Source organism: Tachyglossus aculeatus, chromosome 1, assembly GCF_015852505.1.
Source record: "Tachyglossus aculeatus isolate mTacAcu1 chromosome 1, mTacAcu1.pri, whole genome shotgun sequence".
NCBI classification, from domain to species: Eukaryota; Metazoa; Chordata; class Mammalia; order Monotremata; family Tachyglossidae; genus Tachyglossus; species Tachyglossus aculeatus.
In genome coordinates this window covers 68,239,135-68,254,613 of record NC_052066.1, presented here as the reverse complement: position 1 = coordinate 68,254,613, position 15,479 = coordinate 68,239,135, and the positions used below count along the sequence as shown (strand labels likewise).

General features: G+C 46.3%; 1 protein-coding gene across 2 annotated transcripts in view; it reads right to left on the bottom strand.

The window, feature by feature from the left end:
• The window catches only part of ABCC5 (ATP binding cassette subfamily C member 5), a 144,960-nt gene that overhangs the window by 54,807 nt on the left and 74,674 nt on the right, over positions 1-15,479 (bottom strand). For both annotated transcript variants that reach the window (XM_038744451.1, XM_038744460.1), the window contains 2 exons: positions 13,707-13,850; positions 3,558-3,660 (listed from right to left, as the gene is read on the bottom strand). In XM_038744451.1, coding sequence (XP_038600379.1) covers positions 3,558-3,660; positions 13,707-13,850 — 247 coding nt within the window. The remainder of the gene's footprint in view (positions 1-3,557; positions 3,661-13,706; positions 13,851-15,479) is intronic.

Sequence of the window (15,479 nt, the reverse complement as noted above, 5' to 3'; positions counted from 1 at the left end):
TCCAACCTTGGCTTCACAGACTCCGTCCTCTCCTGGTTCTCCTCTTATCTCTCTGGTCGTTCATTCTCAGCCTCTTTTGAGGGCTCCTCCTCCCCCTCCCATCCCCTCACTGTAGGGGTTCCTCAAGGGTCAGTTCTTGGTCCCCTTCTGTTCTCTATCTACACTCACTCCCTTGGTGACCTCATTCGCTCCCATGGCTTCAACTATCATCTCTACGCTGATGACACCCAAATCTGCATCTCCGCCCCATCTCTCTCCCCCTCCCTCCAGATTCGGGTCTCCTGTCTTCAGGACATCTCCATCTGGATGTCTGCCCATCATCTAAAACTCAGTATGTCCGAGACTGAACTCCGTATCTTCCCTCCCAAACCCTGTCTTCTCCCTGACTTTCCCGTCACTGAAGACGGCGCTACCATTCTTCCCGTCTCACAAGCCCGCAACCTTGGTGTCATCCTCAGCTCCGCTCTCTCGTTCACCCCACACTCCAATCTGTAACCAAAACCTGCCTGTCTCACCTCCACAACATCGCCGGGATCGGCCCTTTCCTCTCCATCCAAACCGCTACCTTGCTGGTTCAATCTCTCATCCTATCCTGACTGGATTACTGCATTGGCCTCCTCTCTGATCTCCCATCCTCCTGTCTCTCCCTGCTTCACTCTGCTGCCCGGATTATCTTTGTACAGAAACGCTCTGGGCATGTCACTCCCCTCCTCAAAAATCTCCAGTGGGTGCCTGTCAACCTACAAATCAAGCAAAAACTCCTCACTCTCGGCTTCGAGGCTGTCCATCCCCTCGCCCCCTCCTACCTCTCCTCCCTTCTGTCCTTCTCCAGCCCAGCCCGCACCCTCCGCTCCTCTGCTGCTAACCTCCTCACTGGGCCTCGTTCTCGCCTGTCCCGCCGTTGACCCCCGGCCCACGTCCTCCCCCTGGCCTGGAATGCCCTCCCTCCACACGATCTGCCAAACTAGCTCTCTTCCTCCCTTCAAAGCCTTCCTGAGAGCTCACCTCCTCCAGGAGACCTTCCCAGACTGAGCCCCCTTTTTCCTCTCCTCCTCATCCCCCCCATCCTACCTCCCCCCTTCCCCACAGCACTTGTATATATTTGTACAGATTTATTACTCTATTTTACTTGTACATATTTACTATTCTATTTATTTTATTAATCATCCTCATCAATCATATTTATTGAGAGCTTACTATGTGCAGAGCACTGTACTAAGCGCTTGGGAAGCACAAATTGGCAATTAATGATGTGTATACAGTTATAATTCTATTTGTTCTGACGATTTTGACACCTGTCTACATGGTTTGTTTTGTTGTCTGTCTCCCGCTTCTAGACTGTGAGCCCATTGCTGGGTAGGGACCCTCTCTATATGTTACCGACTTATACTTCCCAAGCACTTAGTCCAGTGCTCTGCACACAGTAAGCACTCAATAAATACGACTGAATGAATGAAATCTAATCGGGTCTATAATCAGTTCGGACACGGTCCCTCGCCCACATGGGGCTCACAGTCTTGATCCCCATTTTACAGATGAGGTAACCGAGGGCCAGAGAAGTGAAGTGATTGGCCCAAGGTCATCCAGCAGACAGGCGGCGGAGGCAGGATTAGAACGCAGGTCCTTTGGGCTTCCAGGCCCGTGTTCTATCGACTAAGCAGCGTGGCTCAGTGGAAAGAGCCCGGGCTTTGGAGTCAGAGGTCATGGGTTCGAATCCTGGCTCCACCACAAGTCTGCTGTGTGATCTTGGGCAAGTCACTTAACTTCTCTGAGCCTCAGTTACCTCATCTGTAAAAATGGGGATTAAGACTGTGAGCCCCACGTGGGACAACTTGATCACATTGTATCCCCCCCCAGCACTTAGAACAGTGCTTTGCACAGAGTAAGCACTTAACAAATGCCATCATTATTATTATTATTATTATTATTATTATTCTCTATGCCAGCAGGGACCCAGTCAAAGATCAACCTGTACAGCAAGGGGAGGGTCCTGACGACATTCCAAAAAGTATCATCTTGCTTTCACTGGGCTACTACGACCTATTTAAACTCTCATCCCAATTTCAATGACCTTTAACGTTCTAAGATTACATCTGAACCAGTCAATCGTACGGGAAAGATGAGGATCAGTGCCTCCTCGGCACTATTCATTCATTCAATCGTATTTATTGAGCGCTTACTGTGTGCAGAGCACTGTACTGTGCGCTTTTGCCCTCCCTCCCCACATCCGCCAAGCTAGCTCTCTTCCTCCCTTCAAGGCCCTACTGAGAGTTCACCTCCTCCAGAAGGCCTTCCCACACTCAGCCCCCTCCTTCCTCTCCCCCTCGTCCCCCTCATCCATACCCCCCGTCTTACCTCCTTCCCTTCCCCACAGCACCTGTATATATGTATAGATGTTTGTACGTATTTATTACTCTATTTATTTATTTAACTTGTACATATCTATTCTATTTATTTTATTTTGTTAATATGTTTTGTTTCGTTCTCTGTCTCCCCCTTCTACACTGTGAGCCCACTGTTGGGTAGGGACCATCTCTATGTGTTGCCAACTAGTAATAGTAATAATGGCATTTGTTAAGCGCTTACTATGTGCAAAGCACTGTTCTAAGCGCTGGAGGGGATACAAGATGATCAGGTTGTCCCACGTGGGGCTCACAGTCAATCCCCATTTTACAGATGAGGTAACTGAGGCTCAGAGAAGTGACTTGCCCAAGGTCACACAGCAGACATGTGGCGGAGCCGGGATTCGAACCCATGACCTCTGACTCCAAAGCCCGTGCTCTTTCCACTGAGCCATGTGACCTGCCCAAAGTCACACAGCTGACAAGTGGCGTTGTTGGGATTTGAACCCATGACCTGTGACTCCAAAGCCCGGGCTCTTCCCACTGAGCCATGCTGCCTCCCCAAGTACTTCCCAAGCGCTTAGTACAGTGCTCTGCACACAGTAAGCGCTAAATAAATACGATTGATTGACTGATTGATGGCATTTATTAAGCGCTTACTATGTGCAAAGCACTGTTCCTAAGTGCTGAGGTAGATACAAGCTAATCAAGTTGTCCCATATGGGGCTCACAGACTTAATCCCCATTTTCCAGATGAGGTAACTGAGGCACAGAGAAGTGAAGTCATTTGCCCAAAGTCACACCGCTGACAAGTGGCGGAGCCGGGATTTGAACCCATGACCTCTGACTCCAAAGCCCGGGCTCTTTCCACTGAGCCACGCTGCTTCTCTGGCACTAGGCTCCAGGCGTGCTCAAGCGGGGCCCTTCCATCAATCAGCGGTATTTACTGAGCACATCCTAGGTGCTGAGCACTGTACTAAGCGCTTGGGTGAGTACAATATAACAGAGTTGGTAGACACATTCCCTGCCCACAGATGAGCTTACACTCTAGAGAAGAAGACAGACATTAATATAAATAAATTAATTTTGGATATGGGCATACGTGCTGTGGGGCTGAGGGCGGGGTGAATAAATGGCGCAAATTCAAGTGCAAAGGCGACGAGGAAGAATTCCCAACATTCCATCCCACATCCCAAACTGGGATACGGTTAATACCTTCTTCTGTCTTCACCACCTTCTCTTTCTTTACTGAGGCTGCTTTAGGACCTTTTTCTTGTGGTTTCTTCAGTGAATTGCTCATGTCCTTCTTCGAGTTAATCTATTAAGACAAAAAGATGACACCAGTCATACAGAGCAGCAGTGTAGCCGAGTGGAAAGTGTAGCCTGGGAGTTGGAAGGCCTGGGTTCTAGCCTAAATCGGCTTTTTCAGTTGCTTGCCGGGTGACCTGGGACCAGCAACGACTTCTCCATGCCTCAGTTTTTTCATCTGTATGATGGGGATTCAATACCCACTCTCCCCGTTACTTAGATTGTGAGCCTCATGTGGAACAGGGACTGTGTCCAACCCGATTACTCTGTATCTGCCCCAGAGCTTGGTATAATGCTTGACACCCAGTAAGCACTAAATAGCATTAAAAAAACCATAATGCAAAGGCCACCCAGACCTCTGAGCTGTGCAAAAAAATCCATTTTAGGACAATCAGCAGTCCACCCAATTCATTCCCTCTAATCCCACCTCGCTCTTGGGAAGGAATCAGATCCCAGCTTAACAGCTGGCCCGCAAATGCTACTGGGCTCAGAAACAGCAAATCCTAGTGGAAAGAGCACGGGCCCGGGAATCAGAGGCTATGGGTTCGAACCCTAGCTCCGCCGCCTGTCTGCTGGGTGACCTTGGGCAAGTCGCTTCACTTCTCTGGGCCTCAGTTCCCTCATCTGTGAAATGGGAGGTAAGACTGTGAGCCTCATGTAGGTCATGGACTATGTTCAACCTGATAACTAGTTTGTATCTATCCCACCCCTTAGTACAGTGCCTGGCACAAAGTAAGCACTAACAAATACCGTTTTAAAAGCAACAACAACAAAACAACCCAAGTGTCCCAAATCATCATCATCAATCGCATTTATTGAGCGCTTACTGTGTGCAGAGCACTGTACTAAGCGCTTGGGAAGTCCAAGTTGGCAACATATAGAGACAGTCCCTACCCGCCAGTGGGCTCACAGTCTAAAAGGGGGAGACAGAGAACAAAACCAAACATACTAACAAAATAAAATAAATACCCAAATACCCACTCCTCCTTTGGTACTGAGCACGAAGCGACTTACTGCCTTTAACTATCCCTCTAAACGCCGTATCTGCAGGGCGCAAATCTTCTGAAAAAGGTGGAAAAAGACCGCCCGATAGTCTTAAGCGTCTTGACTTGAATGCTCTCTCACCCATTAGCCGAACAGTATTAGGAATCTGACGGAAGCAGTTTTGATACAATTCATCACGGTTAGTTGCAAAACAACTACTTTGATCTGAGGCAGATCAGCTGAGGGGAGCAAAGATGGGGAAGGAAGATGGATAAGGCCCTAACTGCGAATCAGATGGATAAGGCTCACAGCAAAGCTCCTGGCAGGAGTTCGGGGACAGCATGGCTAATAGTTCGAAATTCCAAAAACATTCATTCTGTCTCCATGGGACAATCGCTGTTACCATTCATTGATTATCATCATCATATTGATTGAGGGCTTACTGTGTGCAGAGCACTGTGAAAAGTCTGAGGGCGACAATTCCGAAAAGATCCTCAGCCCATGTCCACCCGCTGTAGTTTCGCCTGTCCCGCCGGCGACCCCCGGCCCACGTCCTCCCCCGGGCCCGGAATGCCCTCCCTCTGCCCCTCCGCCAAGCTCGCTCTCTTCCTCCCTTCAAGGCCCTGCTGAGAGCTCACCTCCTCCAGGAGGCCTTCCCACACTCAGCCCCTTCCTTCCTCTCCCCCTCGCCCCCCTCTCCATCTCCCCCATCTTACCTCCTTCCCTTCACCACAGCACCTGTATATATGGATATATGTTTGTACATATTTATTACTCTATTTTACTTGTACATATCTATTCTATTTATTTTATTTTGTTAGTAGGTTTGGTTTTTTTTCTCTGTCTCCCCCTTTTAGACTGTGAGCCTAATGTTGGGTAGGGACTGTCTCTATATGTTGCCAATTTGTACTTCCCAAGCGCTTAGTACAGTGCTCTGCACATAGTAAGCGCTCAATAAATATGATTGATTGATTGATTTTACACACACACACACACACACACACACACACACACACACTCACATGCCCCCTATCATTTGGTATTTGCCCTACTCGGTATTTTTTTTTCCTTTTTGGGGAATTTGTTAAGAACTTATTGTGTGCCAGGGAAGTGCTGGGGTAGATAAAAGACAGTCAGGTTGGGCACAGTAACCTCATTGTGGGCTGGGAATGTATCTGTTATATTGTTGCATTGCACTCACCCAAGCGCTTAGTAAAGCGCTCTATACATGTAACTGACCGACTGTCCCTGTCCCACATGGGGCTCACAGCTTGAATCCCCATTTTACGTACTTACATATACATGTATAATTCTATTTGTTTATATTAATGCCTGTATACTTGTTTTGATGTGTACATTTCTATAATTTTATTTATTTATATTGGTGCCTGTTTACTTTTTTTATGGCATTTATTAAGCGCTTACTATGTGCAAAGCACTGTTCTAAGCGCTGGGGAGGTGACAAGGTGATAAGGCTGTCCCACAGGGGGCTGACAGTATTAATCCCCATTTTACGGTTGAGGTAACTGAGGCACAGAGAAGTTAAGTGACTCGCCCAAAGTCACACAGCTGACAATTGGCAGACCCAGGATTTGAACCCATGACCTCTGACTCCAAAGTCCGGGCTCTTTCCACTGAGCCACGCTGCTTCTCTATTGTTTTGTTTCTCTACTTGTTTTGATGTCTGTCTTCCTCCTTCTAGACTGTAAGCCCTGTGTGGGCAGGGATTGTCTCTCTTTTTTTTTGCTGAATTGTACTTTCCAAGCACTTAGTACAGTGCTCTGCACATAGTAAGTGCTCAATAAATACGACTGACTGAATGAATGAATTTTACGGATAAGGTAACCGAGGCTCAGAGAAGCCAATAATAATAATAATAATGATGATGGCATTTATTAAGCGCTCACTATGTGCAAAGCACTATTCTAAGCGCTGGGGAGGTTAGAGAAGCAGCGTGGCTCAGTGGAAAGAGCGCGGGCTTGGGAGTCAGAGGTCATGGGTTCAAATCCCGCCTCCCCCACATGTCTGCTGTGTGACCTTGGGCAAGTCACTTCACTTCCCTGTGCCTCAGTTCCCTCATCTGTAAAATGGGGATTAAGACTGTGAGCCCCACATGGGACAACCTCATCTCCTTGTATTCCCCCCAGCGCTTAGAACAGTGCTTTGCACATAGTAAGCGCTTAACAAATACCAACAGTATTATTATTATTAAGGTGATCAGGTTGTCCCACGTGGGGCTCACAGTCTTAATCCCCATTTTACAGATGAGGGAACTGAGGCCCAGAGAAGTGAAGTGACTTGCCCAAAGTCACACAGCTGACAACTGGTGGAGCCAGGATTTGAACCCATGACCTCTGACTCCAAAGCCCGGGCTCTTTCCACTGAGCCACGCAGGAGAAGCTAAGTGACTTGCCCTAAGTCACACAGCAGACAAGTGGAGGAGCCAGGATGAGAATTGCGAATCCCAGGCTCACGTTCTCTCAGCTAGGTCACACTGCTTACTGTCATTATTATTATTATTATTATTGCTACTATTGTTGTTATGAATCCATTGGGATAAAAACGCAACGACTAAAATAAGCCTATAGCCTCCTCTCACGTCTAAATGACTTTTTATACCCTGAAGTCTGTCTCTTCCCTTAGTAAAGTGGCTAACTAGCAGGCAATTCACTGCTTGGAGAGAGAGTGAGAGACGCCTCTCTTTCTCACCCCCAAGTCCAGACAGGGAGGCACAGATTCTTTCTCCCTTCAAGGCCCTACTGAGAGCTCACCTCCTCCAGGAGGCCTTCCCAGACTGAGCCCCCTCCTTCCTCTCCCCCTTGTCCCCCTCTCCATCCCCACCGTCTTATCTCCTTCCCTTCCCCACAGCACCTGTATATATGTATAGATGTTTGTACATATTTATTACTCTATTTTACTTGTACATATCTATTCTATTTACTTTATTTTGTTAATATGTTTGGCTGAGTGGGAGGCCTTCCCACACTGAGCCCCCTCCTTCCTCTCCCCCTCCTCCCCCTCTCCATCCCCACCGTCTTATCTCCTTCCCTTCCCCACAGCACCTGTATATATGTTTGTACATATTTATTACTCTGTTTTACTTGTACATATCTATTCTATTATTTTATTTTAATATGTTTGGTTTTGTTCTCTGTCTCCCCCTTCTAGACTGTGAGCCCACTGTTGGGTAGGGACTGTCTCTATATGTTGCCAACTTGTACTTCCCAAGCGCTTAGTACAGTGCTCTGCACACAGTAAGCGCTCAATAAATGCGATTGATTGATTGACTGATTTCCAAGCTGATGCCACAGATAACAGGCATCTCAATCATCCCTGTTGAATTTATATTGATGATGTGTTTTGATGTCTGTCTCCCCACTTCTAGACTAAAAGCCCGGTGCGGGCAGGGATTGTCTCTCCTGAATTGTACTTTCCAAGTGCTCAGTACAGAGCTCTGCATACAGTAAGTGCTCAATAAATACGACTGAATGAATGACTCTGTTAAAGAAAGAACTTTACCGCTGCTGAATCAGGGCTGTTGGAGAAGAATATAAAGACGGTGGGTTAGGGTTAATCCCAAATGCACCGGCTCAATTACTGATCTGGGCTGTCTCAATTACTCATTTCGGTGAACGCCTGTATTGCCCAATTCGAAAACAAAATAAGCTCTTAATAACACATCATACACCTCAAATCAGGACAATCATCATCATCATCAATCGTATTTATTGAGCGCTTACTGTGTGCAGAGCACTGTACTAAGCGCTTGGGAAGTAGAAGTTGGCAACATACAGAGACAGTCCCTACCTAACAGTGGGCTCACAGTCTAAAAGGGGGAGACAGAGAACAAAACCAAACATACTAACAAAATAAAATAAATAGAATAGAATAGATATGTACAAATGCCAGAATAATCAACTCAGGCAAACCTAAAGACAAGCAGACAAAAAAAAATCTCATGGGTTTAAGAGAGGTAGTGATTGCTCACATTTTTTTAAAAGGGTATTTGTTAAGCGCTTTCTATGTGCCAGGCATTATACTGAGCGCTGGGGTAGATACAAGCTAATCATGTTGGACACACGGGGCTCACAAGTCTTATCCCCATTTTACAGATGGTGTAACTGAGGCACAGAGAAGTGAGGTGGCTTGCCCAAGGTCACACTGCAGACAAGTGGTGAAGCCGGGATTAGAACTCACTTGTGTCGGGACAAGACTGGTAATGCCTCACGTCCAAAAGGTCCTTGGAGTCACAGGTTCACGCTCTACCCGCTAGGCCATGTTGCTTCTCTTATTGATCAGCTAATAATAATAATAATAATAATAATGATGGCCTTTGTTAAGCGCTTACTATGTGTGAAGCACTGCTCTAAGCGCTGGGGGGGGGGGGTTTACAAGGTGATCAGGTTGTTCCACGAGGGGCTCACAGTCTTAATCCCCATTTTACAGATGAGGTAACTGAGGTAACGTTAAGTGACTGGAACAAAGTCACACAGCTGGCAAGTGGCAGAGCCGGGATTGGAACCCATAATAATAATAATAATAATGATGGTATTTGTTAAGTGCTTACTATGTGCAAAGCACTGTTCCAAGTGCAGGGGAGGATACAAGGTGATCAGATTTTCCCATGGGGGGCTCACAGTCTTAATCTCCATTTTATTCATTCATTCAATCGTATTTATTGAGCACTTACTGTGTGCAGAGCACCGTACTAAGCGCTTGGGAAGTACAAGTTGGCAACATATAGAGCCGGTCCCTACCCAACAGTGGGCTCACAGTCTAGAAGGGGGAGACAGAGAACAAAACAAAACATATTAACAAAATAAAACAAATAGAATAAATCTGTACAAACAAAATAACTAGAGTAATAAATATGTACAAACATATATACAGGTGCTGTGGGGAGGGGAAGGAGGTAAGGCTGGGGGGATGGAGAGGGGGAGGAGGGATGAGGGAACTGCTGAGGGAACTGAGGCCCAGAGAAGTGAAGTGACTTGCCCAAAGTCACCCAGCTGACAAGTGGCGGAGCTGGGATTTGAACCCATGACCTCTGACCCCCAAGCCCGGGCTCTTTCCACTGAGCCACGCTGCTTCTAATGGCAGCGACATTTGCTACTACTCCCTCTGATTGTACAATTTCACCTCATCTTGCTTTTGCTTTTAGACTGTGAGCCCACTGTTGGGTAGGGAGTGTCTCTAGATGTTGCTAACTTGTACTTCCCAAGCGCTTAGTCCAGTGCTCTGCACACAGTAAGCGCTCAATAAATACGATTGATTGATTGATTGATTGATTTTGCATTAGATGCTTCTGCACTTCTCCTAACTGGCCTGGGAATCCTGACAGCTGCCAACTGGAATCTTCGAGGAGGTCTTCCCCACATTCCCACCTCATCCCACTGCCCAAAGCAGGACTGCCCTGAGGCCATTCGCGACAGCACGGGAGAGGGTGGAAAACTTGGAATTGATATCATCCTGCCTCACACCAGGATCCCAAGAAGGGTCTGAAGGGAGGACTAGTAGCATCTGACTCCAAAAACACTGGTATTCCTCACATAATGTGATCCAAAACATTATTAATCAATCAATCAATCGTATTTATTGAGTGCTTATTGTGTGCAGAGCACTGTACTAAGCGCTTGGGAAGTACAAGTTGGTAACATATAGAGACAGTCCCTACCCAGCAGTGGGCTCACAGTCTAGAGGGGGGAGGCAGAGAACAAAACCAAACATACTAACAAAATAAAATAAATAGAATAGATATGTACAAGTAAGATAAATGAATATTAATTTATTTTCAATTTATTTTTTAATAAATAAAAAATAAATATTAGGCTGGAATTAGTGAGAAGCAGTACGGCTCAGTGGATACAGCACAGCCCTGGGAGTCAGAAGGACCTGGGTTCTAATCCCAGTTCTGCCACATGTCGGCTGTGTGACCTTGGGCAATTCACTTAGCTTCTCTGGGCCTCAGTTACCTCATCTGTACATTTGGGATTCAGACTGTGAGCCTCACATGGGGCAGGGACTGTGTCTAACCTGATTACTTTGTATTTACCCTAGTTTTTTTATTTTATAATGGCATTTATTAAGCGCTTACTATGTGCAAAGCACTGTTCTAAGCGCTGGGGAAGTTACAAGGTGATCAGGGACTGTGTCTAACCTGATTACTTTGTATTTACCCTAGTTTTTTAATTTTATAATGGCATTTATTAAGCGCTTACTATGTGCAAAGCACTGTTCTAAGCACTGGGGAAGTTACAAGGTGATCAGGGACTTTGTATTTACCCTAGTTTTTTATTTTATAATGGCATTTATTAAGTGCTTACTATGTGCAAAGCACTGTTCTAAGCACTGGGGAAGTTACAAGGTGATTAGAGACTGTGTCTAACCTGATTACTTTGTATTTACCCTAGTTTTTTATTTTATAATGGCATTTACTAAGCGCTTACTATGTGCAAAGCACTGTTCTAAGCACTGGGGAAGTTACAAGGTGATCAGGGACTGTGTCTAACCTGATTACTTTGTATTTACCCTAGTTTTTTTATTTTATAATGGCATTTACTAAGCACTTACTATGTGCAAAGCACTGTTCTAAGCGCTGGGGAAGTTACAAGGTGATCAGGGACTGTGTCTAACCTGATTACTTTGTATTTACCCTAGTTTTTTATTTTATAATGGCATTTATTAAGTGCTTACTATGTGCAAAGCACTGTTCTAAGCGCCGGGGAGGTTACAAGGTGATCAGGTTGTCCCACGGGGGGCTCACAGTCCTAATCCCCATTTTACAGATGAGGGAACGGAGGCACAGAGAAGTTAAGTGACTTGCCCAAAGTCACACAGCCGGCAATTGGCAGAGCCGGGATTTGAACCCCTGACCTGACTTCAAAGCCCGGGCTCTTTCCACTGAGCCACGCTGCTTCCCGTTCTAGTGCTTAGAACAGTGCTTGGCCCATAGTAAGCGCTTAACAAGCACCATAATTATTAATCATTACTTAATTTCATATTTTTCCACGCAAATTTGGACATAAACTGGAACGCTCCATAAAAAGGTGGGGGGGCGGTGGGGGAGAAGAAAAATAAAAATCTCACCCTGGGTAAAAAAGGCCAGTGTATAGAATCTTATAAAGGATGACGATGATAATAATAATAACAATAATAGTATTCATTAAGCGCTTACTATGTGCTAAGCATTGCTCTAAGCACTGGGGTAGATACAGGGTAATCAGGTTACACACAATCCCTGTCCCACATGGGGCTCACAGTTTTGATTCCCATTTTACAGATGAGGGCACTGAGGCATGGAGAAGTGAAGTAACTTGCCCAAGGTCACACCACAGACACGTGGCAGAACCGGGATTAGAACCCACAGCTTCTGACACCCAGGCACAGGCTCTTTCCACTACACCACCCAGGTTCTGAACCGAATCGAACAACAGCTGGAGAGGCAGCATGGCTCAGTGGAAAGAGCCCGGGCTTTGGAGTCGGAGGTCATGGGTTCAAATCCCGGCTCCGCCAACTGTCAGCTGTGTGACTTTGGGCAAGTCACCTCACTTCTCTGGGCCTCAGTTACCTCATCTGGAAAACGGGGATGAAGACGGTGAGCTCCCCGTGGGACAACGTGATCACCCTGTAATCTCCCCAGCGCTTAGAACAGTGCTCTGCACATAGTAAGCGCTTAATAAATACCATTAAAAACAAAAACAGCTGGCCACTTCCATCAATCAGTCAATGATTGTGCACTTACTGTGTGCAGAGCACTGTACTAAGTGCTTGGGAAAAGGCAACACAGTTTGCAGACACAATTCCTGCCCCCAGTCCACTAGAGGAGACAGTCACTTGTATATATTTGTACGGATTTACTACTCTATTTATTTTACTTGTACATATTTACTATTCTATTCATTTTGTTAATGATGTGCATCTAGCTATAATTCTATTTGTTCTGAACATTTTGACACCCGTCTACATGTTTGGTTCTGTTGTCTGTCTCCCCCTTCTAGACTGTGAGCCCGTTGTTGGGTAGGGACCATCTCTATATGTTGCCGACTTGTACTTCCCAAGTGCTTAGTACAGTGCTCTGCACACAGTAAGCGCTCAATAAATATGACTGAATGAATGAATGAATGAAAATAAATTAGAGGAAACGGTACAGTACAAGAATATGGACAGAAGTGCTGTTGGCTGGGTGAGTAGCCAAGTGCTTAAGGGGTGCCAAATTGTTTAAACTGCTTCTAGTGTTGCCTAGTGCAAAGAACACATGCCTAGGAGTCAAGGGACCTGGCTTCTATTGGTTGGGACTTCCCAAGCGCTTAGTACAGTGCTCTGCACACAGTAAGCGCTCAATAAATACAATTGAATGAATGAATGAATAATAATAATAATAATAATGGCATTTATTAAGCACTTACTATGTGCAAAGTACTATCCTAAGCGCTGGGGAGGTTCCAAGGTGATCAGGTTGTCCCATGGGGGGCTCACAGTCTTAATCCCCATTTTCCAGATGAGGGAACTGAGGCCCAGAGAAGTGAAGTGACTTGCCCAAAGTCACCCAGCTGACAATTGGCGGAGCCGGGATTAGAACCCATGACCTCTGCCTCCAAAGCCCGTGCCCTTTCCACTAAGCCACGCTGCTTCTCTGCCCGGCTCCACCATTTGCCTGCTGTATGACCCTGGACGAGTCACTGAATGTCTTTGTGCCTCAGTTTCCTCATTAGCAGTGTGGGAATGAAATACCTGTTCTCCCTCCCACCTTGACTACGAGCCCCATATGGGACGGGGATTTTGTCTTCATCATCATCATCATCATCATCAATTGTATTTATTGAGCGCTTACTGTGTGCAGAGCACTGTACTAAGCGCTTGGGAAGTACAAGTTGGCAACATGTTGTCATACATGATCATCCTGTGTCTGCCCCTGAGCTTAGTACAATGCTTAACACTTGGTAAGCGCTTCCATTTCACAATTATTATTATTCCGAGTTCTCAACCAACCAAAGGAAACTTCTTTTTAGCAGAATTCTGCCCAGCTCAGCCATGGATCCACCTTCTCGGGAAAGACGGTCCGAGCAATCTTACCTCAACATGGGGAGTCTCTCCCAGGAGGAGGTTATTAAAAATGGTTGCATAATCCCCATTCAAGTTCATCAGTCCCTCATGGCTGCCTCTTTCAGTGATGCAGCCCTCTTTCATGAAGATCACTTCGTCGCAGTCCACCAGATACTGAAGACAACGGCAGAGACGAAACAGCATTATTACTCTCTCAGGAAAACACACACACACACAACCTGTTACCCTTTGGCAGAATAAGTTCAATGAGTCACCTCTCCCACTCCTGACCATATACCCCACTTGAGTACACGAATGAACGTGGTATTTGCCCAACAGACTAAAGATCTGCAAGTGATCAGGCTTTCTGCGATACAACAGGCTGGTAAGCTCCCTATTTGCCTTCTAATATACACCAGAAGGCACCAGGTTCATGTTTCTAAGCAAAATTGCCATGGGCCTGCTCCGCTGATGCCAAATGTTATGACAAACTGAAAACAGGCTGTTTCCTCTGAACGGCATGTCCTGTCCTCCAAGCTGAAACCGACAACCTGTTCTCCAAGCGATTTCTGCTCCTAAAACCGGCTTCAGCCCTCAACTCTCAGCCCTTTTACCATTAATAATAATAATGATGGCATTTGTTAAGCGCTTACTATGTGCAAAAGCACTGTTCCAAGCGCTGGGGGGGATACAAGGTGATCAGGTTGTCCCAGGTGGGGCCCACCGTCTTAATCTCCGTTTTACAGATGAGGTAATTGAGGCTCAGAGAAGTTAAGCGACTTGCCCAATGTCACACAGCAGATGTGGCAGAGCGGCATTCGAACCCATGACCCGTGACTCCAAAGCCCGTGCTCTTTCCACTGAGCCACGCTGCTTCTCATTAGTTAATTTTGGAAGCCAACTGACCTGGGTGAGAGGCAGACAGACAATTAATTACTCTCCCCCTTTTCAAACCCTTATTGAAGGCACATCTCCTCCAAGAGGCCTTCCCTGACTAAGCCCTCGTCCTTTTCTTCAAGTCCCTTCTGCGTCATCCTGATTTTCTCCCTTTATTCATCCCCCCCTCCCAGCCCTACAGCGCTTATTTACATAACCATAATTTATTTCTATCCATGTCCGTCTCCCTGTCTAAACTCTTAGCTCGCTGTGGGCAGGAAATGAGTTTGTTGTTGTATTGTTAAAGTGTACTCATCCAACCGCTTAGTACAATGCTCTGCACACAGTAAGCGCTCAATAAATACGACTGACTGAGCATCCTTCACTACCACGCTCTCGTTCCGTTGATGACGGGATTCACGCATCCACTACAGTGTGGAACGATCCAGAGCCCAGCCAGGGAAAGGCGACCCAGTGAATGGGTGTAAGCCACTTCCCAGCTCTGCCAAACCAGGAAAGGAGACCTAGGAAGCTGCTTGGCATAGTTTATACAGCATAAACCTGGGAGTCAATCAATCAATCAATCAATCGTATTTATTGAGCGCTTACTGTGTGCAGAGCACTGTACTAAGCGCTTGGGAAGTCCAAGTTGGCAACATATAGAGACAGTCCCTACCCAACAGTGGGCTCACAGTCTAAAAGGAGTCGGAAGGTCATGGGTTCTAATCCTAATTCCTAAATTATGTGACCCCCGGCAAGTCGCTTCACTGGGCCTCAGTTACCTCACCTGTAAAATGGGGATTGAAACCGTGAGCCCCACGAGGGATAGGGATTGTATCCAACTGGCTTTGCTTGCATCCACCCCAGCGCTAAGTTCAGTGCCTGACATATAGGGAACGCTGAACAGATACCGTCATTATTATTATA